A 24737-nucleotide genomic window follows, 5' to 3' on the forward strand; every position below is an offset into this window, starting at 1 on the left:
AGAGAGATCTTCTTGTCATACTGCGATGTTGGGGGAAAGGTCTATAATCAGATAATAAACTGGCAAGAGGAAGGTGGCAGATTACGGGGTAAGAGCAGAGAGCTCAGTCAGGGAGGAGATGGCTGCAACCTCTCCACACTGGACCTTTGTGCCCGGCAAAGAGAAAGCCAAGCAGTCAGAGCAGCAAGGGCAGGAGACATCCCTAAACCTGCTGTGGGACAGGGTGAGACACACCTCTCAGGGTTGGGTTCGTTCTTCCTGTCCCGGGAATGCCGGATCATTCTGCACTTCCCAATGACCGCATCCGGACGGGATATCCCCATGCCTTTAAACACCAGCCTGTAGAAAGAAAGTACATTAAACATCCAGCAGGTGTGGGATGTTCTGCCACACCTTCCACAAATAACCACTGGTTTTACCTAAGTTTTGGTTTGTTTTTTTTTTTTTGAGCAGAGATGTTACTAAGGCACCTCCAAGCTTGCCAATACAAGGAAGGAAAGCCAGTCCTTTTCCACACAGACACCTTATCTATGGTGCGGAGTAGAAACCTCCCCCTGCCAACACCAAGATAATATACCACACCCTCACTAACACCTCCATCTCCTCCAAACAACACCCAACGCCCACATTAACCTTGCTTCAGGCTGTAGACTCAAATTTGAGTAGGAGTCATCTAGTTTTTAAACCATCTGGATAGGAGCCAGAGGAACACTTATTTTTTTGTGACATGGAAGCTGCAGTGCTGGGGGAAACCGACGTGAATGGTAGTGAAGCAGCATAAGGGAGAAACATGGTCAGTCTCAGTGGTCCCAGCTGGGACCTACTGGATGAAGAACAGCCTGTCTTTGTTTGCATGCTCTCTACAGAGCACCTGCAGAGTTTTTTCATGGATATGAGTGATGAAAAAGTATTTGATTTCTTCTTTGCCTCTCCCCTTTTCACTCTGTGTAGCATCAGAAAAACCCAAGTGCCCCAAAAAGAAACGACTGCCACCTTGCTCTGAATGCCCTACTGGAAAGCTGTCCCTCTCTTAGTTTCTTAACAGAAGAAGTACAAAACCTCAGGAAGGTACAATTTTATTTTTTTTTTTTGGAACATCCTTCCTGAAGCCCAGAAGAGCTCAGAAACCTCAGAGAAAAGATCACAGAGTGGTTTTGCCACTGAGAAGGGCTTCCAAATACAAGCCCCTCATGATGATTTCTCTCAGTGAATATTGTGGATATGTGAAGCTGTAAGGTAGCATAACCCCATGTTCATCCTTTGCTCTGGTCTTCCCAGACTGCCCTGTGAGAACACCTTCCTCTTCTCCTGCAGTTCTGAGCCTTGCTCAGCTTCCTTCCAGTCAAGCTCACATGGCTCACAGCATTATACAGAACTGCTTACAAATGGAGCCTGACAAATGGAACTCTCCTGGGAACAAAGGCATCTGCTAACAAGGCTGCAGACCCAAATAAATCTTGGGCTGCATTGGGCAATGTGGGTCAAGGTCTCATCCACCTTCGACTGCCATGTCCTGAATCCCCTTCCTTGAGCCTGTGCTAGGAGACCCAGAAGCACAGTGCTCCAGTCAGTGCACTGGATGCTGGTGAGGCTACAGGGAGAATGAACCATGACAGGGGGAGGGGGCCGGGGTGTGACTTTTCCAACTAGACCCCCTCCCCACGAACCCTTGGAAGCTGAGAAATGGGGTGCCAGCACCCAGCAGAAACATGCTCTAGCTGAGCCAGTAGGTTGCCCACAGACCACCTTCACCTCCTGCTTGGAGACACCCCATGTCCCCCAAACCCAGGTGAGAGCAGCGGGTCTATGTTCATCCCCACCCTGGATGCACCCCAGGGTACCAAGGAGGAAAAACTATTTACCTGTTATAAATGTCATCATCTTCACCACCCCAGCCCCAGTAATTGTTTGGGAACCCATTGATCTTTGTGAACTGCTCTTTGCTCAGGGCAGACACGCCTCCAAAATACTGATTGTAAGGCAACCTGGGAGCAGAGAAAAGAGAACATTAAAGGAGAAGAGGTGCTAGCCAAGGGGTAGCCTGCCTGCCTGAAAAGGGCTTGCTGCTGCCCTTCACACAGCCCTCACACAGCCAGCACCCACTGCAAAGCACTTTCCTGTCACAGGAAGCAGCCAAGTGTTTTGGTACCCTGGACTCAGCTGAAAGAGAGGAAACTGGTGGGGTCAGTCCTAAATATATTTGAGAAGTATTTTGCAACTGGAAGTAGCTGCAGCCCTTTACTAAGCAGTACACTGTCCTCAAAAGACAGGCTGAAATACATATCACCTCACCAAAGATAACATGAATGCCACAGGAGTAGCAAGAGCTCAGGCAGACATTGGATGTGCCAGAGAGCCTTCTCCTCCTGCAGCTCTACCACTCACCTCCACACTCCTCAGTGCCCCAAAAGAAAGCTTGCAGCCCAAAACTGAGCTGGCAGTGTGACCTTGCATACAGAAAGCTAGCCAGCTCCCACTTGAAAGGGGACAATTCACCAGGAGATTGAGGACAGATGAAATTCAGACACAGAGCATAAGGAAAGGGTCCACACAGGGATCACCAGGACGTAGTACAGACTTGTCTCTGGTTTAACAAGCAGAGGAATCCCCAGGGCTGTACATTTCTAAGTTTCACCTCAGTGCAAGAAAAAACTGCAGCTGCTGCAGTGCCAGTTTCAGTCCTGCTCCAAGTAGGGCTTGGGTCTGAAGTGGAGACACGTAAGGACCCTATAGCTTTAGCACTACTGGCCACCACAGGGTCACAATCAGTCTTCACTTTATAGATGAGCTTTTAAACTCCTCCTTGGGGATTTGGGACAGGGGAAGGGGAAAAAAAAAAAAAAAAAAAAAGAAAACAAAAAGCAAGACACGCTTTTATTCAGAACGGCTTGCTGAACCCAAATATATGCTGCAAGAAATTTCACTCTGTGCTGCTCTCACGTACTAGGTCTCTCAGTGGCATAGAACCAAACAGCCAAAAAAATTTTGTCTTGCTCTTAAAATAGTGTGTGATGCAGTCTTTTTAAAGCTGCACATAATTCTCACTGTGTGAGAATGTCTCATTTTTCAGACTGGGTGGAAACACTAGCTGTCTTCCAGCTTCCAGACTGAAACACAAGAAGGGATATGTGGGCATCTGCAAAATGAAGGGTGCTTAGCTCCTCCTCACCCTACATTTCACCTTCCAGAAGCTGTGAATTTTAATAAACTGCTCAGCTGCATTTCTTCGCCTTCCTCCCCTGCAGCCACCCGCTCCCTGCAGGGCCGTGCACGTTAAGACAGGTTTTTGGGAGAGATGCTTTCCCATGCTTTCAATAGTGGGCGGGGATGTGTAACACTGCGCCTGCCCTGCTAGGCTGGCAGTGGTATTAGAAAAAAGATGCTACTCCAAAAGGTATCTCACCGAAATCCAAATTTATCCATGGATACAGAGAGGTGTCGTGGCTGGCTGTAACATTTGTAGGTGTTCCTGTCATCCATTGGAATGAGGTCTACATCACTAAATACAAAGCAATTATAGTCATACTCCTTCAAGGCCTCTGCAAATCCAATATTCAGCAGTTTAGCACGGTTAAATTCTTCTTCTCCATCCTAATTTAAAAACAAATAAAAACAGTTAAGTGACTTAAATTTGACAGTTGGGTATCAGCAATTTCTTACCTGTTGCCAGATGCCAGTGCTGCTGCAGAGGGCTGGCATGCCTATGGTGGACTGAGCTCGAGCCCCAGCACTGCCCTTGCAGCACCCATGGCATGTTTGCAGCAGAACTCCGTGACCCCAAATGCTGCCTGCAGGACAACACCAGGGACAGCCACAAACCATGGGGACAGAAAAAATGGCTGAGGAAAGGCTGGACCCAGCTCTGCTCCCATCTCTTGCCGGGAGCCTCCAAGAGGGCAAGTTTGATGATACTAAGCAGTCCCTATGCCCCACTCCCTGCACAGGAATTTAAGGATTGAATTTTCTTATATGGGCAAGCAGGTGGGGCTTCCTGGAGTGGCAGAGAAAAGCAGAAAGAAGTGAGCTCCTCTGGAAGAAGGGACTCTTGCTACAGAGAGAAACACTGGCAATGCTTTAGCTTACAGCCACGACAAAGACCATGGACCAAAACCTTGCTGTGGTCGGAATTCCAGCACCCTCCTCCTAGGCTCTGCCACAACATGGCTGTGAGACTGTGGTGCAGCCACAATGATCACATGCCAGACCTGATTTGCAAAGCACGAGACAGCACCAGGAGCCAAGGTCTGATGCTCTGCTGCTCACCTCTGACCCTCTGCCAAGCCCAGAGCAGCCGTGGCTGTGACACACAGCCTTGGTTACTGCATGGCAGGCCAACACGAGCTGCGTCCTGAAAGGGCTACTGCTCCACAGATGGATACTGCCACTGCTGCGGTGGAACATCCCCTTCTTTGGTGCTCTTCCACCACTGTTCATCTATCCTGGGGGGGCCTCCCTGGTAAAATGACATCAGGAAGGCTCTCACCATGATGGGAAGGACTTGGAAAGAGCTGACAGTACAGCAGGGCATATTTATCCCACAGCAAGCACAGCTAATGAGAGGACTGGCAGAGAGCAGGGCAGGAAAACCTCCACTTTCCTCCCCAAGCAATGAAGCACCTGAGGAGAAACTGTTTGGCCTTTTTCAGGCAAAAACATTTCAAAACCACATGTGGATTTGAACACAAGTACAGGCTCGCAAATTGCTGAGCACTTTAGAAAAGCTAAAAGATCATACCCCAAACTCAAAAATACTGGTGGTTTGAGAGTAAGGATTTCCAATCGAAGACCCCACTCTGCAGCAGCAGCTTCAAACCCAAACCCTGTACAAGGGAATAGAGCAGGCAGAAAGAAACTTATAGGGCATCACTCAAAGAAACTGAAGGTTTTTCCCAGCCTGGAAACCAAGACTGCCAAATCCATTCTACCTTTACTCTTCCACACTCTCTGAGCAGTGTCAAGACAAAGGACTTCTCCACTGTGCAAGCTATCCCCCCCATCCTGCACTACCCACACCCAACATGGGATGCAAATCAAGGACAGACAACATACTGTGCCCATGGAGCAGCAGCTTAAAGCATATTTTCTGTAACAGCTTTACCTGGTTAATAAGCAATCATTTTGGTAACTGTTTAATCCAGACTGGTTAATAGATCTGCTGCTGAAGAGCCAATGCAGGTTCTTGAAACAGCCCCAAGTATATTCCAAATGTACGTTTTAAAATGCAAGTGTCAAACCAAAGTTTTCAAAAGCATTCCTCTCCTGCCTTGGGCATAAATGATTTCACAGGGAGGAGTAAGCTTTCATGGAAGAGGATCTGAGCAAATTTTCAGCATCCTCACCCAAAACAAAAGGGTTCACACAATACTGAGGTGGTGGGTGGACGATCACCATCATGCATAAAGCAAGAGGAGTAAAAACTCGATTACAGAAAATGAAGGCAAGTGGAACAAAGAGGCTGGGGAGAGGAAGCAGCTGAGGTAATGAGATTGGAGGGTTTTCGTTCCCCAGAAAAGGGGGCTGCCAGCCCTAGCCGTCCAGCACTCCTCAGGTCCCATGGCACCAAACCCAAACTTGGCTCCAGGGTTCTGAGGGGGACTCATCCTGATGCTGAGGTGAAGTGCTCACACCTCAAAGCAACTGCTGGGACCAGTCTAGGAGAGTGGCCTCATTTCAGACCCTTTGGCTGCTCTTTCCCTAATGAAATTCAAGGCAAAGGGCGCTTCACACCGATTTTGTTACCAGCAGAGGCTCAGCTGTAATTAACCTGTGCTTCGGGTAGCCTCTAACTCTTCTGGGTGACATATGGGGATTAACAGTGCTAGGAGGAGCTGTGTTTTTAAACCTCTCCCCAAACAACCTCAAAGCACAGAGACTTTTGCACCAAGAGCATGCCGGACCCTTCCTGCCACCTCACCCACAGGACCCTGGCAGAGCTCACACTGGAGCCCCATGCATGGAGAGGTATAGGACACAGGGCAAACACTTCATGTGGGCATTGCCACTCTCCTCCTAAATGGCCACACAGCTTCACACTCTGGCATCCAAAAGACTAGGAAGAAGGGAATCACAACCTATACAAGAAAACAAAGAACCCTCTCCAAGCCATGCAGCTCATGCAGCAAACTTTGTAAGGCTGTTATCAACTGTGACTGCTTTGAGGGCAGGAGGTTGGTTTTCTGTCCCAGAAGGTATGTGGGGCTTTAACACGATGTATTAGAACAAAACTGACAAGAGGTTTTGCTTTTTGCAGAAGCTCTGTTTCTTTACCTAAGGCAATGTGGAAGCACTGGCATGCTTGCAGTGTCTCAGATTCAAATCTCTCCAAACTCACATGCATGCTGCAATCTTTGACTGATCCCCGACATTTTGGAAAAATAACCAAACAACAAAGCAGAGCTGTGAAAACTTCCAAGTCAGCACAGAGTGCAGTACCCACCAGTGACCCTTGAGAAAGTGGGAAAAGCACAGCTGAAAAAAACTCCATCCGTCACCTCTGCCTGGTAGCTTGTCATCCCAGGAATGCTGCTATTTGTCACAAAGAAATTGATTAGTTTGAACTTGCTTGGACAGAGAAGCATTATCCTGAAGAGCAAGGCAGTGCACAGAGGACTGCTAGTTTGACAATGCAGTCAAGCTCTAAACATAGCCTCTATGCTTTCCTAAGCTTTCAGACAGAAAATATGTAGTCCGAGCATATTTTTTATATTTTCTTTTTCCTGACAATTTTTTCCCAATGTTCTCTTGTCCTTAAACTTAACCTATGTCTGAGTTCAGTGCTGGCACCCAGCACCTGCTTCTGGCTCCTGAATTAACTCTCTCTGTCACTCCCAGAACAAACTGCTGCCTCAGTCCTGCAAGGTCTGACACCGACTGTGCTTGCCCCTAGAGGTGAATGATGAGCCTGAGCAGAACAAAATCCAGGCTTTTTTACTTCCAATCCCTTACCTCAGCTGAATCTGGTTTGTTCAGCCAGACCTGCCAAAGGAAGGTTCCTTTTTTTTTTTAGTCCTAGAGAGAAAAAAATTGAGGCTTTTTGAATCATTACTCAAACTAAAGGGGTTGCAAACCAGCAAGAACACACATGTCCTGACTTTGTTTTGCCTCCCACGTCTATATAGGAGGCAGATCTGTGATAGCAGATCACAGATGAAACGTGGCTATATCTCTTTCACCTGAATCCTACGCTCATCAGATCTCAGGGAAGTAACGGTGAGGATGTATGTTTCTGGCCAACGAGGAGAGAGCCACCACCTTCAGTGGGAGCTTGCTAGCTAAGTCAGGGATACACTGAGATAGCTTGAACCACACACGCAATGTCCGTGGGAAAGTCCTTCATCCAGTGGACTTGACAAGGTAGAAACAAATTTCCAGAGCCACAGTGAGATATCAGGAGATACTTTGGTGTTCCTCTGTCACAGGGTGTTTCGAGGCCTCAGCACAATTACACTGGGCAATGGGAGAGAGCAGCCCAAGAGGAAAGCTGCCTCCCCTGCCACTGCAAGGGTAAGCAGGAGCTGAGCACAATTCCCTCCTTTGCCCACATATCTCTTTTTCCCTCCTGCAAAGTAACACAAATAAGAGTGATGCCCCAACGACTCCACACTCACACAACTCTCTGGAAAACTGCTTCCAAGACACTGCAAATAGTACCAGGGGCCAGTGGAAAATGGTAGAACAACTGCCCAGTTTTCAGAGAATTGGCTAATCTTCCCTTTCCCAAACTTTAGTCTGTCTGTGTGGGCATCTGCATGGGCTGAAATGCAGTGAGAAGACTGATTTCTAGACCTAAGCATCCACGTGGCAATGACCACAGGTGCAGGAGAACATAGAGATAGTGGGAATGAGCAGGGCTGAGGGAGACACTGCAAATTCACTGAGGGAGTCACCTGTGTGGCATAGATGGCCTCTGGTCAGAGCGTGCCCAGCCATGTGTCCTCATCTCAGATTTACCTGAAAAATCTTCCAACGGCTATTCCAGGCACTGGGTTTGGGTTTTTCTAGGGGTGGAGCGTGCAAGGTGAAACATAATACATTATTTTCCACTGGCTCCTGTTACACGCTGGACATTTCACAAACATCATCCCCCTGACTTCAGCCAAGTCCTACCCAGAGGCATTCAGGCACGCAAGAACAGCATGGTGGAGACACAATGGACTCGTGACAGAAACACATTGCGCTGAAAGGAAGAAGTTTGACATTACCAGTGCAGCAGTAGCAGGGCTCAGCACTCCTCTTTCTTTCTATGAGATGCGGAGCACAGAAGAGCATGTAGGCAGCGTGTAAGAACCAGATCACACAGTAATTCTCCTTGCTTCAGTGATTGCTTTGATATAGACAGGATTAACAAGTAAAGGTAATATTTCCCCACTAGAAGGAAAAATAAAATAAAAAAAAATAGGAGGGCAGATGCAAAGGGAAGGACAGACAAGAAAAAGAGAAAAGCAATTGTCAAGACAGCAGAGAAATAAGACTGTTTTCCTTCTGTACTTCTGGAAGAATTAATACATTTTCTGTATCTCTCTCTATTCAGTGTTTCCATCTCACAAAGATGCATCCAGTGGGTTTACTACCACTGACCATTAAGCTTTTTCTAGACACAGCTTATTAAAGGCATGCAGAAGGAGAATGTTTATTTTACAAATCAAGTAGACTTACTTGCTAACCTTACTTACTTGCTAACTGCTGAATGTGGCCAGGGCATATATATCCTGTCTACTGCATTTCACTCTCACTCAATCTATGCCCAAGGGATGCACCTGAGAAAATGCATTTGCTTCAAAAACTTCTGTGAGAGTTAACTGTAAAGCACACAGCCCTAGTGCTGGAGAACAGAACCACAGAAGAGGAGTAGCCAGCAACACAGGGCAATGCAAGCCAGCATGCACCATCACAGCAGCAGCAGGGACTCCAACTGGGCTTCAGACACTGCCTGCCTTTAGGGGCACCAGCCCTGCTTTCCTCACCCTGGAACACCACCATGGGGAAACACCACCCCCAGCTGCACTGCCGCTCTTCACCATGGAGCCGGTTTCTCTCCCACAGTCGATGTCCCAGACCACGTGCAGGCAGCTCCCACAGCTGGCAGGAGACCTCACCTGCCTGGGAAAGCAGCAGTCCCCAGTGCAGGACCGCTGTTGGAAGCCACAGCGCACTCGGACCGTCCTGCCGCCGGCACCGCCTGCACCCCCTGACCAGCAGGGTCTGCGGCTCAGCCAGCACGGGAAAAGCTGCACGGGCAGGGAAACACAGCCCGAAGGATGGAGCACAGCTGGCCCTGTGCTGCTGCACCGCAGCTGCTCCTTGCATTACACAGCAAGGGTTTCCTTACAGGGCTCAATTTTAGGGCACAGCACACCAGTCCGCATGCTGCAGAAATGCCTTGTGTCCTCAGCAGTGTGGCTGCCAGGCCACAAGCACAGTCAGATGCAGACACTGAACCATCTTGGCTGCTGTGCTGGGGAACTACTGCTAATTCCCCAGAAATCTCTTTTGTCCTGATCTCTGGCACCCCGGAAATGAGCAAAGTAAGAGAAGTTGTAGTAATAGAGTATCAGTTTTTTCTCTAGGAGTAAGTCTCCCCCTACTTTCAAGTCTGTCACAGAATTCACCGCTTGGGTGACCATTTTAAATATTCATGGTGTTTGATGTGCCCAAACACACCAGCTGATCCAAGCAGAAGTTTAAGAAGTTAACACTTAAAGCAGCATGTTATTTCATCTCAGTTCATACTGAGCTGAGAAAACAGGCTAAAAATACATATCCAAGAGAGAAACTACAGTGGAATTGTCCGGAAGGTGGTCTCTGCTGGGGCACTCAGAACTGCATCTGCCCTTTCATCCTGCAGCCTGTACAAATGCCTGCACATTTTAAGCCTTTCCAAGAGCGAACAACACTCGCTTATTTAAACACCATTATTCTCTAAATTAAGACAGCTTGAGTGCAATGTGCATTTTTATGTCTTTAGTTTTTTAAAAGGCAGATCGAAGGCCACCAGATATCAAGAAAAAAATGCCCCAAAACAAAAAACTCCAATAACTTCCCCATGATTGCTTGTTTATTTTCTATTCCCCTGCAGACAACCACTTACCTGCCCCACTGCCACAGCTTTGTTTTCTCTGTCCTGACTTCATGCACTAACATGAACAGAAGGTGCTTGATAAAGTGAAATCCTACACACTTATGGCACATCTACTATCAAAGTAGGCATTAATACCAACCTTGCCACCTTAAAAGTCTCTGCATGCAATTCCTGCAGCAGTTGGGGAAAAAAGGACATTTGGAAAGAGATAATTAATTGGGTTGTGCTATTAGAAATTCCTTCCTCTTCACCAAGTGGTTTCCTTAAGCAGAAGTTCTTAAGAGTGAATTGTCCCTGAGCAGAAGCAGGGATCTCAGGTCAAAAGCACTGAAAAAATTGAAAAAAGCATCAAAAACATTGGAACCAAAATTTTCTTCCTTTTCTTTTTCTTTTTTTAAGCAACCTTATTCCTGCCTGCCAGCCTACTGCTTTTCAAAGTAAAGCAACCATTCCTCTGTTTTAAGGGGCACAGGCATTGATGTGACAGCTGTATAAAAGCTTGTCTCTAGCATCTTACCTGGTTGATAACATATATTCCATAATCTAGTTGCTGCCTTTGGAGAATTGGGTGCAGGTAATAGAGCCAGTACTTCAGGTGCTCCTCTCGGTTCCTGAATGGTATGATTATTGCTACTTTCTGAAGTGCTATGCAGTCCTTCGGAGCAAAGCGACCTCCTGCTTTGACCATTGGGTTCATTCTTGCCACTTCTTCCAGGTTTACAGGCTGGGAAAACTCCACACGTAATGCACCAACTGGAAGAGAGGCATAACACAAAGCAAATTAACACACACAATCTATTTCTCTTTCTTCTCTACATCCTTTACACACATAAGAGTTTTGCTTGGGTTTGGTTTTTAAGAAACAGAGCTTTTGGTCCCAACACAATCCCATCGGTGCTTGGAGGTATTGAAGCTTGGACCTTCCATACCCAAAGCAACCTCAAACTCACAAACACTGTGGCCTCTTGGTATCAGAACCCAATGGAATCACTGACACCGAGACCTGCAAATCCTACAGTCTGTATGGCCAACCAAGAACTGTGCTCCCAATGGCACATGGACCACAAAACCAGCCTGAAGTATTGCCCTCTAGGCTCTCACCCACCTCAGGCAGCCCAAGAGTCAAGTACTTCAAAAATACTTCTGCTCTCCTACCGACAAAGTCACCTATGGCTAGTCAATGCAAAGTGAATAAAAGCCCATTCCTGCCTTTTTTTTTTCTTAGAGATGCTTTCAGTATTCTTTAAGACATGCCCCTTATTTATTAAAAGTTTTGTATTAGAAATGCTAAAAGACCCCACATCCATATTTGCATTCAGGTTGGCAATTCCTGCAGATGGTTTCAAAAGTGGCAGGTTTTGAAACCACTGAAACAATCTGTGTCAAAACCAGGTTAAAAGTGAGAAGTCCAGGTGGCACCAGAGAGAACCCTCTCAGAACAGCAGGCTGGCACTTTTATTTGCTTCTAGCTGCTCCAGCACCAACTCACCACAAAAGCCTAAGGAAGGGCCTCTCCTGCTGCCACGTCCTGCTTCCGGCACCAGCCAGTCAACAAACTAAACTTGGCACACACACTCATCTCCTGCTAAAGCCTCTGCATCAGGAGTGTTCCTGAGGACCCCCTGCATAAGGCATAAAGCATCAACCATAAATACCAGTCTGGGGATCAACCCTTAAGGATTTGGCTGCGGTACCCTTCCCTTCTCCTCCATTTGAGTGTCCTACCTCACAAATGCTACCACCTCACGTTTGTTGCAGAGACCCCCAGCTTCCCCGGGGCGGGGGGTACACTGCCCTGGGGGAGCCCCTTGAGAAGGGACACAAGTGACTTATGGAGCTCAAAAAGGCAGCGGCCATCACAATCAACCTTGTGCATTCCACAACATGTGACTACTAAAAAAAGCAGAAATAATGCTCCATTACTCATGCCTCATTCCCTGGTTATTTAGAAGAAGTAACTGTACTGCTTGGTTGTACTGCTTCACTAACCTGTGCTCACTCATGCTGGAGAGGACAAGGAGGAGACAGGCCAAGCTGGCAGAAATGCTCAGTGTACCTCCAGAGGCAGCAGAGAAGCTTTGCTGCATAGCACCTGCATAGTGGCAGGGTGCAAAGGGATCGCCCGATCTCTGCATTTCGCACTGCTTAAATGGGCAAGTTTCTGTCTCACACGAGGAGCAGGCAGTGATCTCTCAGACTCCAGGGGCACTGGGATCAGTCTGCCCACACTCTTAGCACTCCAGCAATTCCCAGCTGCACCGCTGACATGTGTACCTGGTTCTGCACGCTCTCTGCCCCACGGTACAAGCTGGGCCCTGCGGATGCCTGCCCTGCAGCACCAGGGAGGGCCTAAGCCTCTGTGCTCTGAAGTCTAAATGTGGCTTGCAAGGAGAGCTCAGAAGGTGCTCTGCAGCTGGAGGAAGAGGCAAAAATTGCAGGAATTGGGGCACGCAGTGGAATGACTGGGACTGGGGCTCAGTGGTGACAGGATCAGGGGCCAGGCACAACCACCGTCATGCTTGTAGGACAGGCATCATATCAATGAGCCCAGAGGTAGCAGGAGGGGGAAACAGTGCATTGTTTCCTCTGAATTTGGGAATTGCTTCCACACCATGGTGGAGAGCATTTTCCCAAAACAGCCTCTGGCCTCAACCCACTTGCATACCCACTTTCCTCAGCTGTCCCTGTGCCCATCAGTGACACCTCCATTAGGAGACTGGCACTCAGTTAGGATGATGCTACACTTCTGTGATTTTAAAACAGCAGAGGGCATTGCACTGGGCATGGTTCACCTAACCAGTCACGACCAGCAAACAGGATTATGTTGGGCATCCGTGTCCAGGAACTTTATTTTCCTACCCTTCTTGCACCTGGTTGCCAGCATCAGGAGCCGGTGGGATGCTGTAGGAAGCAGAGGGGCAGAAGCAACACATCCCCTGTGGGGCTCTGCCAGCCTAGTCCATTGCCAGGCGCTGGGTGTGGCTGCTGTACCATCAAAAAAGCCGGTTCCTGTTGGGACAAGCTGGGCTCTGTGTTCCCAGTTACTGGACTCTTCTCCCACTTGCTGCTCCCAAGAAACAACTGCGAGCCTCATCAAACTGGAGAAGGCTTTCTGGTTTAATAAACAAAGGTTCTTTTAATGTCTCAAACACACTCAGAATAAGGCGGGAGGAAATGAAAGTCTGCCATTTAGGTGAACTTAGAGAGGAAATCTCCCACTGGTGACTTGTGAGCTCCAGTTGGGGAAGGATAGCCAGAAGCATTTGGAACTGCAAGCAGCATTTTGCTGGCTGGCATCCAGCAGCCCCTCAAGGCGAAACACAGACCACTCATCCTGCCAGCACTCACTTTTGCTTGCCTTATGGAGACTGGAACATTGGCAAGGAAAAGATGGGAGCAGAAAATATATTCATTGTTAAAAACAGCTGCAGAAGGCAGAGATTTAACAGTTTCATAGTCTTGAAGGGCACTGGTGAAAAATAATCTCTACTGCACCAACCTCCTGCTTAATTAATCAGTTTTAAGGGCAGCACACCTTTTCACAAATACTGCCCTAAGGGATGCAGCCAACGTGCAGGTCAGTGAGAAGTCCTCAGGCACCAGTGCCATCCATGTGTAGCAAGGCAGCTGCTTCTGAGACAGGCTGGACACAAATCACTCAGTTAATATATTCACCAAATACAAAACCAGAAAAAAGCTGAATAGGCTGTTTTGAAATACAGAATGACTAAAACAAACTCGACTTCGTAAAGCCATGTGGCTGACACAAAGCAGCAGCAACATACCACCCACTGCAAATTGACACTTTCAGTTCACTTAGCAAGCAGGACAAGGCTAAAGCCAAATCCACAAACGCACAGGCTTTCCACAGTTCCAGCTAACAATTTTAAATAATTTTCACTGAAATCTGACTACCCGGGTAGCAAGCAGCCCTAGGGCTGCTGTTTCCCAAGGATGCTGACTCAGGATGTAATCAGGATGCAATGCCAAGAAAACGTGCAAAGTCTGCTGCAAGTGCTGTCCCGCCTGTCAAAACTGTGTCCCTATCTATGTTTACTAGGTAAACTTTCCAGCTCGATTCACTCCATCTGAATCTTTTCTGATTCTGTTCAAGCTGACTGCCTGACACAGAAGCCACTGTGTATAGAATCCCTTCTAAAAACAGACAGGCATAACAGCGCTGTGTGGACTTTCAACTCTGGACACCCATGCAGCCTGGCATCTGTAGGCAGATGCCTGTTTGGTTCAGCATCACCTAGCTCCAACACAGCAGCTTCACTGCTCCACTGCCTGTTTTTAGCAAAAGAAAACCTCGAAAACATAAATAAGCAACTGCAGGAAGCTTGCAAAAGCACAAAAAAGCACAGCACCACATCAAAACAGTTTGTAAAATAAGGCTTTAGCTGGCAGTGGAAGGTAAGAGATAGACCAAGAAAAGCTAACCCACTCCTGGCCCTCGCCTCTGACCCTCAGAAGCATTTCTGCTTACAGGGAAGGTCCACAGGAAAAGCCAGGGACCATCATGCTGCTCACAAATAGGAAGCAGCTTCTCACACAAAGCAAAAAGTGAGGCTTGCAAAAAGCCAGAGGCAATGCAGTGCTGCAGGAGTCCCAGGAGCCTGTCACACAGTGCCAGTGATTTTCCCATCCCCACTTCCCAATGGCCATGCCTGCCACGAGACCTAAATCACCTGCCATCTGAGGCTGCCAGCACAGAGCCTTCCTGGTGCTCATCCTGATGACCCAAATGACAGGACTCTCACACAAGCAGCCCAGAATTCACTCAGCCTGATGCTATAAAAAGTCTAGAGACTGCTCTAGCTTCCCTAAACCAAAGGGAGTGATCTAGGGAGGCTCCAAGGAACATTTTCCCAATACCAGAAGCGTTGGGAAAACTCAAGCAGCAATGCCTTGCAGGGCACAAAGTGTACTCTTGCATCCTTACAGGGGCTGCAAAGGAGCCAACACCACACTCCATACAAGGTGGGAGCAGGTGATACAAAACAGGGCAGCCGCCACAACAGGGCAGCCCTGGGGGGCTCAGGCAGGACAGACTCCTGTTCTTCAGGAGGGCAGTGCAGCCCCAGGAGAAGGAAATACGAAAGAGGGAAACTATTCTGTTGGACAGGCTTGAAGAACGATCCATCTTAGTCACCCTCCTGAGAGCTTCACCAGGATAACAAGCAAAATCCACCTGCATGCTTTAAGCCAGGCATCAATCTCAGACTTCTAATGTAATGAAAATGAAAGCAAAAACTGGTAGCAGCAGTTGGAAAAAGGCTCTCCCCAAACAGAGCCAAAAAGAACACTTCCATCACCCTGTCTGAGAGCTGGGCGCTACTCTCCATCCGTGTGCACACTCGCACTGCCACACTCAGACAATCCTCATACGAAAGAAAAGCTGGAAGAGAGAAGCAGAGCTCACAGGAGAGGAAAAAAAAACAAACAACCTTCTCTTTGCAGGGGCCCAACAGAAAAGGGAAGGAAGGGCCTGTCAGCCACACCAAGCCTGCCTTGGCTGGGAAAAACATTATCAGCTCTGCTCCTAACAATGTGAGAGCAAGTTCCCCCACCCCAGGCTGTGAAGCAGAGCTGGACCCCAGCCCCACGTGGCAGCTCCATGACGGGCAGGCAGTTGCATCCCAAAGTTCAGCAAAGCAGTCATTTCCTCTTAATATCATTAAAATAATTTCCTGTTGGCTAAACTTCAGAGCTGTGCCAGCAGCTTTTCAGATAGCGCCAGACTCGAGTCATGGCTCAGGCCCATAGTGGGGGGATAGGGCAGCCCCCACGTACCTTGCCCATCTGGGTCTCCCAAGCAGCCATGTCCTGGTGTGCAACCCAGTGGTCAAAATGATCAGCTGGCTGGAAGCCACTGCCTCTTGCTGCCTGCAGCCATTGTTCCCCAAGGATAGTTTAAAGAAAAATCTCCTTGGGTCTTTCTAGAAATATCCTAGTCACCAAAAAAAAAAAACAAAAAAAAAACAAAAAAAAAAAAACAAAAACAAACAAAAAACAAAAACAAAAACAAAACAAAAAAACAAACAAACAAACAAAAAACCAAGCCCTCCCAAGGCAAGAGAAGCCTGCTATATGGGCTCATCTCCTGTCCTGGGCAGGCTCGCACACAGTCTGGCCTCTGCAACTGCAGACCCCAAAGGGAAGCAGCCTGAAAAACATGAGGATGCATCACATGTTCTGGCAACATTGGGTCTGCCCGATTAACTCAGCAACTACAGCCAGAGGAAAAAAAATCTTAAACCAACCCCCAGCACTGACACTAGCACGTGGCATCTTTAGAACAAAATAATAAAAAAAAGGGGAGACAGTCTTGTTGATGGAGGGTACTCCTGAGAGACAAGCAAAGTCCTCCTTGGTGGCTCAAATCCAGTGCATGCTCACTGAGGCAGCTTTGAACTGTCTCCCTTTGAGCCAGGCAATCTGCATGTTATTAGCTCTTCCCACCCACCACAAAATTAAACTCCAGGCCCTCTAACAGCAAACTACAAACAAACAAACAAACATGGATCAGAAAAAGGCTGAGCAGCCATCAGCCTGAAACCTCCCACTACGCAGCAGGATGGGATGTGTGGACAGGAGCCCTTCCAGACCGAGTGGCAGCTCAGGCACGTCTCTGCCAGTGGCAGCCCCAAATCATGAGGCAATCCCCCCAGCCCCTCTTCTGTGCCGTGGCACTGTGCCTTCTCTGCCTGTGGCATATGCACCTGGATTCCAGCGCTGCTCTGGGGCTGGGGTGTGCTCCCCAGATAGGTGGGGGAGTGCTGGGTGCCAGCTGGGATGAAGGTGTGTCTGTCTGGCTGAAACTCTGCCAGGGCTTGTGTACCCCGAAAACAGGGGTTGCTGCTGGCGTCGGGGAGTGCAGGAGGTGAGGACAGCATTGCATGCCTGGAGAGATGGCTGCTGCTTCATGTGCTGCACTGCAGCACACAGGTTTGTGGAAATCCATCCCATAAGACCTTTACAGATGAGGCCACTTCCAGATTCAGCAAGACAGGTTTGCAGGTAACTTGTGTCTTTGCTCTCAAAGCAAGTCCAGCCAGTGACACCCCAGTCGGGGGAGGGGGGGGTGTGACAAAAGCAACTCTCTTTCAGACAAACATCTGCAGAGGCTAGGGGACTGTCCCGAGTTCCCTGCACTTCAGCAGCACCTAGAAGCCTGCTGGAAAGGCTGTTTGCCATGCCCCTGGCCTTGGCCACTGCTCAGTGAAATTAGCACCTGCAGTGAAATGCAGTTTACACCTGGCTCACCAGGCACGTGTCCTTGCAGGCAGGGGCTGCAGAAAAGGAAACAGATCCAGTGAGGACAGGCTGAGCAGCAAGACCTTCTCCAACACAGAGAAATAGCAAGCTGAATATTGACACTGCTCCATCCATGTGCCCCAACACCCCAAATCTTTGGCCCCATCACTGCAGTATTGCTGTGGACTGGCTGGTTTTGTCCCCAAAACCAAAGCCCCCTTCTGCCCCGCAGAGAAGGGTGTGCAGGAGGAAGTGGAGCAGTGGCTGCAGAACGCTGGCTGGAGAGTACTGTCCTCTGGTTAGGAAAGGAGGCGAGCAGTGGATCCCAGCACCTCCTGCTTGCTTGTGAGATCATCAGATCTAGAGCACCTCCCTGCTGAGCACCTTGCACCCCGCCTTTTGCGGTGGGGATGCCCTCGACGGGGCCAACGTTGCCTATCCACTGAATGGAGTCAGACTAAGATGCACCACACCAGAAGAGGAAAGTGAAAGAGCTTAACTGAATTCTACGTCCAAGTGCAGTTTTGGAACTGCAAGTTATCTGTCTCTTTCCAAACACAAACTTGGCCCAATTTCCAAAGAAACTAGCTATTGCTTCAGAGAAACAAGCACGTTATAAAACACTAGATGCATGAGACAGAAAACTTTCCTTTTCTCCTCCGTTTGTTGCGCTTTGTCCCTGGAACAGCTGCTCTCCAGCACAGCACAGTACCTTTCCAAGTTACTTTGTGAGCCTAATTAACAGTCCTTGACCTCCACTTTGACCAGATGAGAGGATGCTAGTGATATGCTCCTCACAGAAGCTGCTCCCTGTCAGCCAAGAAAGCCTGTGCTTCAGAGGTATGATGTGCTCCCAGCCACGCAGATAGACAGCTGTGGAGTTGTCAGTGGTGTTGCCAAGATCACACATCTGCTCCCTGCCAAACATCTTAAGCATATTCTGTGGAGAAGTTTAACAGTTTCTCAAACCCTCTTTTGAAGCCAAGAAAGCTTCAATTTGAGCAAACTGATTCACGTGTTGTCTCCCTCTCCCCCTGCCCTCTCCATGCTCTTCTTTGAGTCTCTGTTTTACTTTTTCAAAAGAAAGCAGTAGAGGGACACAGCAAAACCTCAGCTTGTGCCTGTAAGCAAAGCAATACCTCCAGCACCGAAGCAGGAAGGAAGGAGCAGAGACCAGCTATATAAAAAAGATTAAAAAAAGGGCAGGTCCAGATGAGAGAGGAAGGAGGGATGCAACATGTTTTCTTTACTGCCTGGCATTGCAAGTGACCTCACAGATTCAGAGGCCTCCAATTCCTGGGGTAGAAACTCCCCACAGCAAGATGAGAGCCTATGATTGCAAGTGGGCAATGTGACAGGATGATGAGACCACAGGCATGCCACACCTACCAAATCCCTCCAGCACTGTTCAGCACTAGAAGTCTTCCTAAAAAATGGTGGGTTTAGCATCTCTTAGGTTTTCACCCTCTTGCCCCAGTTTTGTCCTGCTAGGATTCTGCCAGTGGTAAAACATCTTCTACCTCTGCCCACACAATGTCCACCTACACAGGGCCTCAAACTACATTATTTATGAATTCAATCTCAGACAGCTCATAACCTCTAAACATTTCTGTACTACAGAAAGTACTAAGCATCACTGCTGATTTTACAGGCTACCTCAAAGCATCAGAAAATCCTAATCACTAATCTTCAGGGTCAACAGTGTTGAGCACCTGCTTGTACTGACTACACAGGCATCAGAAGCAGTGCATTGAAGAAATAGCCTGTGTAATACGTCCTCTCCTCCCTGAGTGACAGCTGTTCAAAGGAGTTTTTTTCTTTCAATCCTTGTTTGTTTTTTTTAAACATGCCTCACTAACATGGAAGTAGGAAGCACCAGTTTATATCCATAACTCTGACATCTTGGAGACCAACAGTTGTTTTCTTTATATGCCCAAGATCCCCAAGGAGGACTTAGGGGTGCTGGCTGACAAGATGCTGGACATGACCCAGCCATGGGCACTCCCAGCCCAGAAAGCCAAACGTGTCCCAGGCTGCATCCAAAGCAGCGTGGGCAGCAGGGGAGGGAGGGGATTCTGCCCCTCTGCTCTGCTCTGGTGAGACCCCAGCTGGAACCCTGCATCCAGCTCTGGGGTCCCAGCACAGGAAGGACATGGAACTGCTGGAGTGAGTCCAGAGGAGGGAGACCAAGATGATCAGAGGGAGGGAGCACTTTTCCTATGAAGACAGGCTGAGAGAGTTGGGACTGTTCAGCTTGAAGAGGACAAGGCTCTAAGGAGAAAACAAAGCTGGAGAGGGACTTTTGACAAGATAGTGACAGGACAAGGGGAAATGGCTTTTAAATGCAGCAGGTTTAGATTACATTTTAGGAAAACATTCTTTACCATGGTGGTGAGCACCGGATAAGGTTTCCCAGGGAAGTTTTGGATGCCTCATTCCTGCAAATATTTGTTCAAGGCCAAGTTGGAAGGGGCTCTGAAAAACCTGGTAGAGGTGTCCATGCCCACACCAGAGAGTAGGGATTACACGATCTTTAAGGTCCCTTCCAATCCATTCTATGGTATCCCAGGAGACAGACATTTATAAACTTTAGTGAAAATGAGCATATCTCTACTGGTTTGTCCTTTGGACAATTCACTGGTTGAAACAACAACCTACATTTTTGTTCTGTCAATACCCATTTATTAATGTATTAGTACAACACCCTGTACTAGTGTACAGGGTTATCAGTGTTCTGATTTTATATCTTGGTATGAAAAGCTATTAAGACATACATGTGACTACAATATTCAGCACACTCGGGTGAACCTTCCTGGAAAACGCTTATAGTGAAAAGGGCAAGACCACCTCTTCTATGTTAGCCATCCCAGCCACATCTGGTGTCTAAATGGGGCTTAGAATTGGCTAAAGAGACAGCTGTATTGTAAAATAACCGCCCTTGAAAATGACATCCCTGAAATACAGATAAGTCTGTCTATGAAATTCTGCTTTGCAGACTTCCGGCTGCTTTAAAATGAGCTCTTGGAAAGGGATCTTTCAGCCAAAGAATTTGACCCCTTGTGAACACCCTCCTTAAACCAGCAGGCATGTAACTACCCCAACACCAAAATACAAAAAACACGTGGAAATGGTAGAAGAACTACATTTGACTGTTTTGAAAGTGCTTAGGCCAACAGACATACTACTTCTAGAGAGTAATTTTTTATTCAAAAAAACCAACCAATACCATCATACTGTTCTGCATCTCCTAAAGAATGTAACAATCTAGGGAACGGACACCTGCAGGAAATACCCGGATTTACTTGCTTTTGGGCGTCTCAGAGAAACCAGAATTTCTCGGAATTCTTGAAATTTTACTGCAAGCAAGCAGGCTCTGCTTCCCAATATCCCGTTTAAGATACTCATTGGCATGCAGCTCTAAACTGGAGCATAAACCCAAAATGCTTATATGACCTTGTATTAGAGAATTTCATAGCGTTTAAGGACTTTCAGCTCAAAGCTGAATTATAGTATTACCCCAGTCCTGATTTATTCTTTCAAATTATAAATAAGAGCAAGTGAGCCATAAAAGCACATTTAAAATTTGGCAGCTTCTTGTAAGAGATTAAACCTCAGCTAATTCAGCTAATGCATTTGTTGCAGAGCCAGACAGCAGGGATTGTAAACTAGTCTCTAAAGACTGCTAGGAAGAAAACTATGGGCCTCTGAAATGAGTACCTGGCTATTTTACCATTCAAAAAGCCTGAGCAGTTCAGTCACACATATCCTGTGTGAGTCATCACATGCTTCCCAGCAACGACGGGGGAGGGGCAGTTAGGAAATAAAAAAAAAGCCATTTATTATGTATGCTACAATAAACGTCGGTTTATTAGGACATGAAGTTATTTGAGTTACCTGCTCCCATCAGAGCACTGGCTTTGGGAATACAGGAATCAGGACGGTTTCTGCTTTTTATGTTGATATCGATAGGAGAGTTTTGAGCTCAAAAAGGAGTATTTCTGAGTTCTGCGTAGGGAAATTACATGTCAGAAATGCCCACAACGTGCACTCCCTCTATTCCTCACGGTGGCCTTAGAGACACATGAGATGCTGATCAGGGCAGACTCAGCTCTGACCAACATGTGAGGCATGATACGATTGTTAAACAAATGCTGTTTGCAACCAAAATCTGAAAAGAACAGAGGAAAAAAAAAAAGAACAAACAGTTTCTCACTTATATGCTGGCTATAAATCTTGATGCTGTGACGGTGCCAGGCTGCATGTGACTGCACCACCCCACAAGTACTGAAGGTAACACAGCTAGAAAACATTTGCCTACTGTTTTGTAAAGAGCTACTTCTCCTGTGGCCCTGTAGCTCTCTTGACCATCTGTAATCACTGCCAGTAGCCTCATATTGCCCTTGGCTGATTCAGTGAACTGCGCTGAAGATGTTTCAAAGATGATTTAAAACATCTTAAATGATCCTTCAGCAACTAACTCCAACAACGCTTTGAATCTTGGGGTCACTAAGAGCATTTCTCTAAACTCCAGGCATTTCCAAAGCACATGACTCACTCCTGACAGGATCAGACTAAGTGGAGACCATTCAAAGCAAAGCCATATTCATAAAGGGTTCCCACATCCACTCTGTGAGGACAGGCTTGCACAGCCACTTTCAACGTAAGTGATGTAGGGGAAAAAAGTGAAAGATACGAATCAAAAACAACAACACAAAATACAAGACAGTTTCTTTTACTGACCTCAAAACCACCTCCCTAAAATAACAAACCAGTCATTTGTAATTCAGATGCCCTGATCCATGAATAGCTGACCAGTAAGTACCAAGAGAAACTATGAATTTTTTTGTTGGTTTCATAAATTGAAAACCACAGGTAGCTTCTCGGAAGTCTCTTCCCCTGTTGTGATGTCTAGTAACAGAGGTATCCATGCTAAAATGGCACACTTGGTGAATGAGGGAGATTATCCCCAGGCTCAAGGGCCCAAGGTGTAGCCAGGCTACTGTAACCTGGGATGCCAGCAGGTCATGGTAACAACCCTACCGACCTACAACCCGAGTGTCTGTTCAAGGAGCAGCAGTCACAAGCAGCAAGTTGGGTGGGAGAGCCTTTTAAAGGGATGAAAAAATCTGAAATTGCCCTCGTTCCCAGCTCTGCCTTGTGACAAAGCCAGCAGAACAAAACCCGTCCAGGTCATCACGTAGTAAAAATGAGACCACCAGCAGGCTACAAACCCACCAAGATCCTGCCAGCATGCCAGCACCCAAGCGGTCGTGGAAAAGGCCTATGGGGAGAGCTTCCAGTGTGCACATAAAACACACGCCAGGCTGCCACGTATCACAGTACTGTATCACAGGACCAAATACGTCCAGGGGAAAGCGCCGCTGGGATGCATAACAACTGTGCTCATGACCCTGCCTCACAGCCCATTTTAAACCCGCACCGCTCATTCAGCAGGTCCGCGGATATCGAAAGGCTTCGAAAAGCCTGCACAGCACAAAAAGCCCTCCTGAGCCTTCCTGTGGCATTGCGAAAGAGCAGCATTTTGGGTAGAGTTCCCAGAGGAAATTACCCAACCTCGACGACAACCAGAAAAGAAACCCAGCCGGGCGGGGTGGGAGCGCTTCCCGAGAGCGAAGGGGCTCCGCTGGCCGCTGCCGTGCCTGCGGCAGCATCCGCGCCGCGCGCCCGGGCGCACCGGCTCCCCGGGGATTCTCCCACAATCCCCCTCCGCCGAAGGCACGCCAGAGCGGCCGCGCCGCTGTAACACCGCGCTGGCTCCGCGGGGACCGGCGCCCACGGCCGCACCGGGACCCGGCGGCCCCGGCAGCTCCGGCACCCCCGGGCGGCTGGGCCCCTGCCCGTCCCCCCGAGACCCCGCTGGGACGGCACTCACCGAGCAGCGGGGAGGGCTCGGGGCAGGGGCCCGGCGGCCCCGGCGGCTCGGCGGGCGGGGGCCGGGCCCGGGCGGCGGGCGGCGACGGGCGGGAGAGCAGCTGGGAGAGGTTGGCGGGCGGTGGGCGGCGCGGCGGCGGCTCGGGGCTGCCCGGCGGCCCCAGGGCGCTGCCCGCCAGGTAGTAGAGCAGCGTGGCTGAGAGGTGGAGGGCACAGAAGGCGACGAGGAGGCGGCAGGCCCGCTGCAGCGAGGTGCCGGGCAGCGACGGCTCCTTCATGCCGCTGCGCTGGCGGGGAGCGCCGCCCGCCCCGGGCCGCGCCGCCGACGGGGAACGGGGACGGGGCGGGGGCGGCGGCGGCTCCGCCCGCCGGGGGCGGCCCCGAGCCCCTTGCCCCGCCCGCCTCCACCGGGAGCGCTGGCGAGACCCTCGGCGCTGCCCGGCTTCGGCATCCCCCTCCCGTGCCCGGCCTCCCGCCCGTATCCCCCGAGCCCCGCGGCGGACAGCCCCGCCGCTCCGGCCGGCCCTTGTGAGCGCACCTCGCCTGGGCTGGCTCTCCTGCTCGGTGGCAGCGTGCTGGAACAGTCGCTGTAGCAGCCCTGAGAAAGCGCTCGCCTGTAGCAGAGGGTGTAAGCGGTAGCAGCGAGCTGCTGCGAGGCAGCGAGGGCTGTGTTTGTATTCATGCTCCTTAAAGGGCTGCACGTTGTCTTCGCTTGGAGCAGCTCTGCATAAACTGTAGTTTTCTGTCAGATCGGTGGAGCTTGTTTCAGCTCGTTTCCTCCAAAGCATCAGGACTAGCTTTTTGTTCAATGTATCACAGCATCCTAGCAGTGCCAGTGGCAGGGCATTCTGGAGGTCCCCAGTCAAAGATCTTGCTTGGAGCATGACTATTGCCGGCAAGAAAACAGCTGTGGTCTGAGTCTTGAAAGCTGCCCAGCATAGCAATCTACACCTCTCTGGTGCCCTGCCCCAGAGCTGATCCACTTTTCTGAGGAAAAATTTTCCTCAAGTCCATCATCAAGCCAGTAGTAGTGCCTGTGAAAGCAGGTCTGGGCGCCATCCCTCAAAGTTATAAATGTTTCTTATAACTAGTGAGTCCTTGAGCCTGGATAGAAACCACCTTCATTCTTCACCACAGGAAGAAACCTGTCCTGTCTCGGCCAGCAGAGATGATGAGAGGCTTTATAGTGTTGACCTATGGCACAGTGACAGTCAGGAAGACAGCACTACTCTTCTTGTTCCCCTGGACACTGCAGGTATTTCACTCACAGCTGACTGGAAAGTAATCAATGGGACATCGGTGACTCACAGGATGAGACTGACAGCTAACCAGGCAAAATCCGGCTCGTGGTCTGGAGGACTTGCAGGTATCTGGCCTTCAGAGTCCTTCAGGTACGCAGTGAAACAATAAATAACTCCTGCTAGTAGCCCTTAACACTGCTGTTCATTTGGTCTCACGAAAGAAAAGTAATGACAGGGAGAAAGTGAATCTCATTCTTCTCATTGGT

The 24737-nt window shown here is 48.9% G+C and overlaps 1 protein-coding gene across 1 annotated transcript in view; it reads right to left on the minus strand.

Moving 5' to 3' along the window:
* Nucleotides 1–23545, minus strand: part of B4GALT1 (beta-1,4-galactosyltransferase 1) — a 27259-nt gene extending 3714 nt beyond the window's left edge. Inside the window, exons 1-5 of the mRNA XM_014888143.2 lie at nt 23232–23545; nt 10596–10831; nt 3404–3591; nt 1863–1985; nt 235–339 (exon numbers count right to left, since the gene is read on the minus strand). Coding sequence (XP_014743629.1) covers nt 235–339; nt 1863–1985; nt 3404–3591; nt 10596–10831; nt 23232–23508 — 929 coding nt within the window. The 5' untranslated portion in view covers nt 23509–23545. The remainder of the gene's footprint in view (nt 1–234; nt 340–1862; nt 1986–3403; nt 3592–10595; nt 10832–23231) is intronic.
* Nucleotides 23546–24737: the final 1192 nt, after the last annotated feature.

The sequence above is a fragment of the Sturnus vulgaris genome, chromosome Z (assembly GCF_052056855.1).
Source record: "Sturnus vulgaris isolate bStuVul1 chromosome Z, bStuVul1.hap1, whole genome shotgun sequence".
In the NCBI taxonomy this organism is placed as follows: Eukaryota; Metazoa; Chordata; class Aves; order Passeriformes; family Sturnidae; genus Sturnus; species Sturnus vulgaris.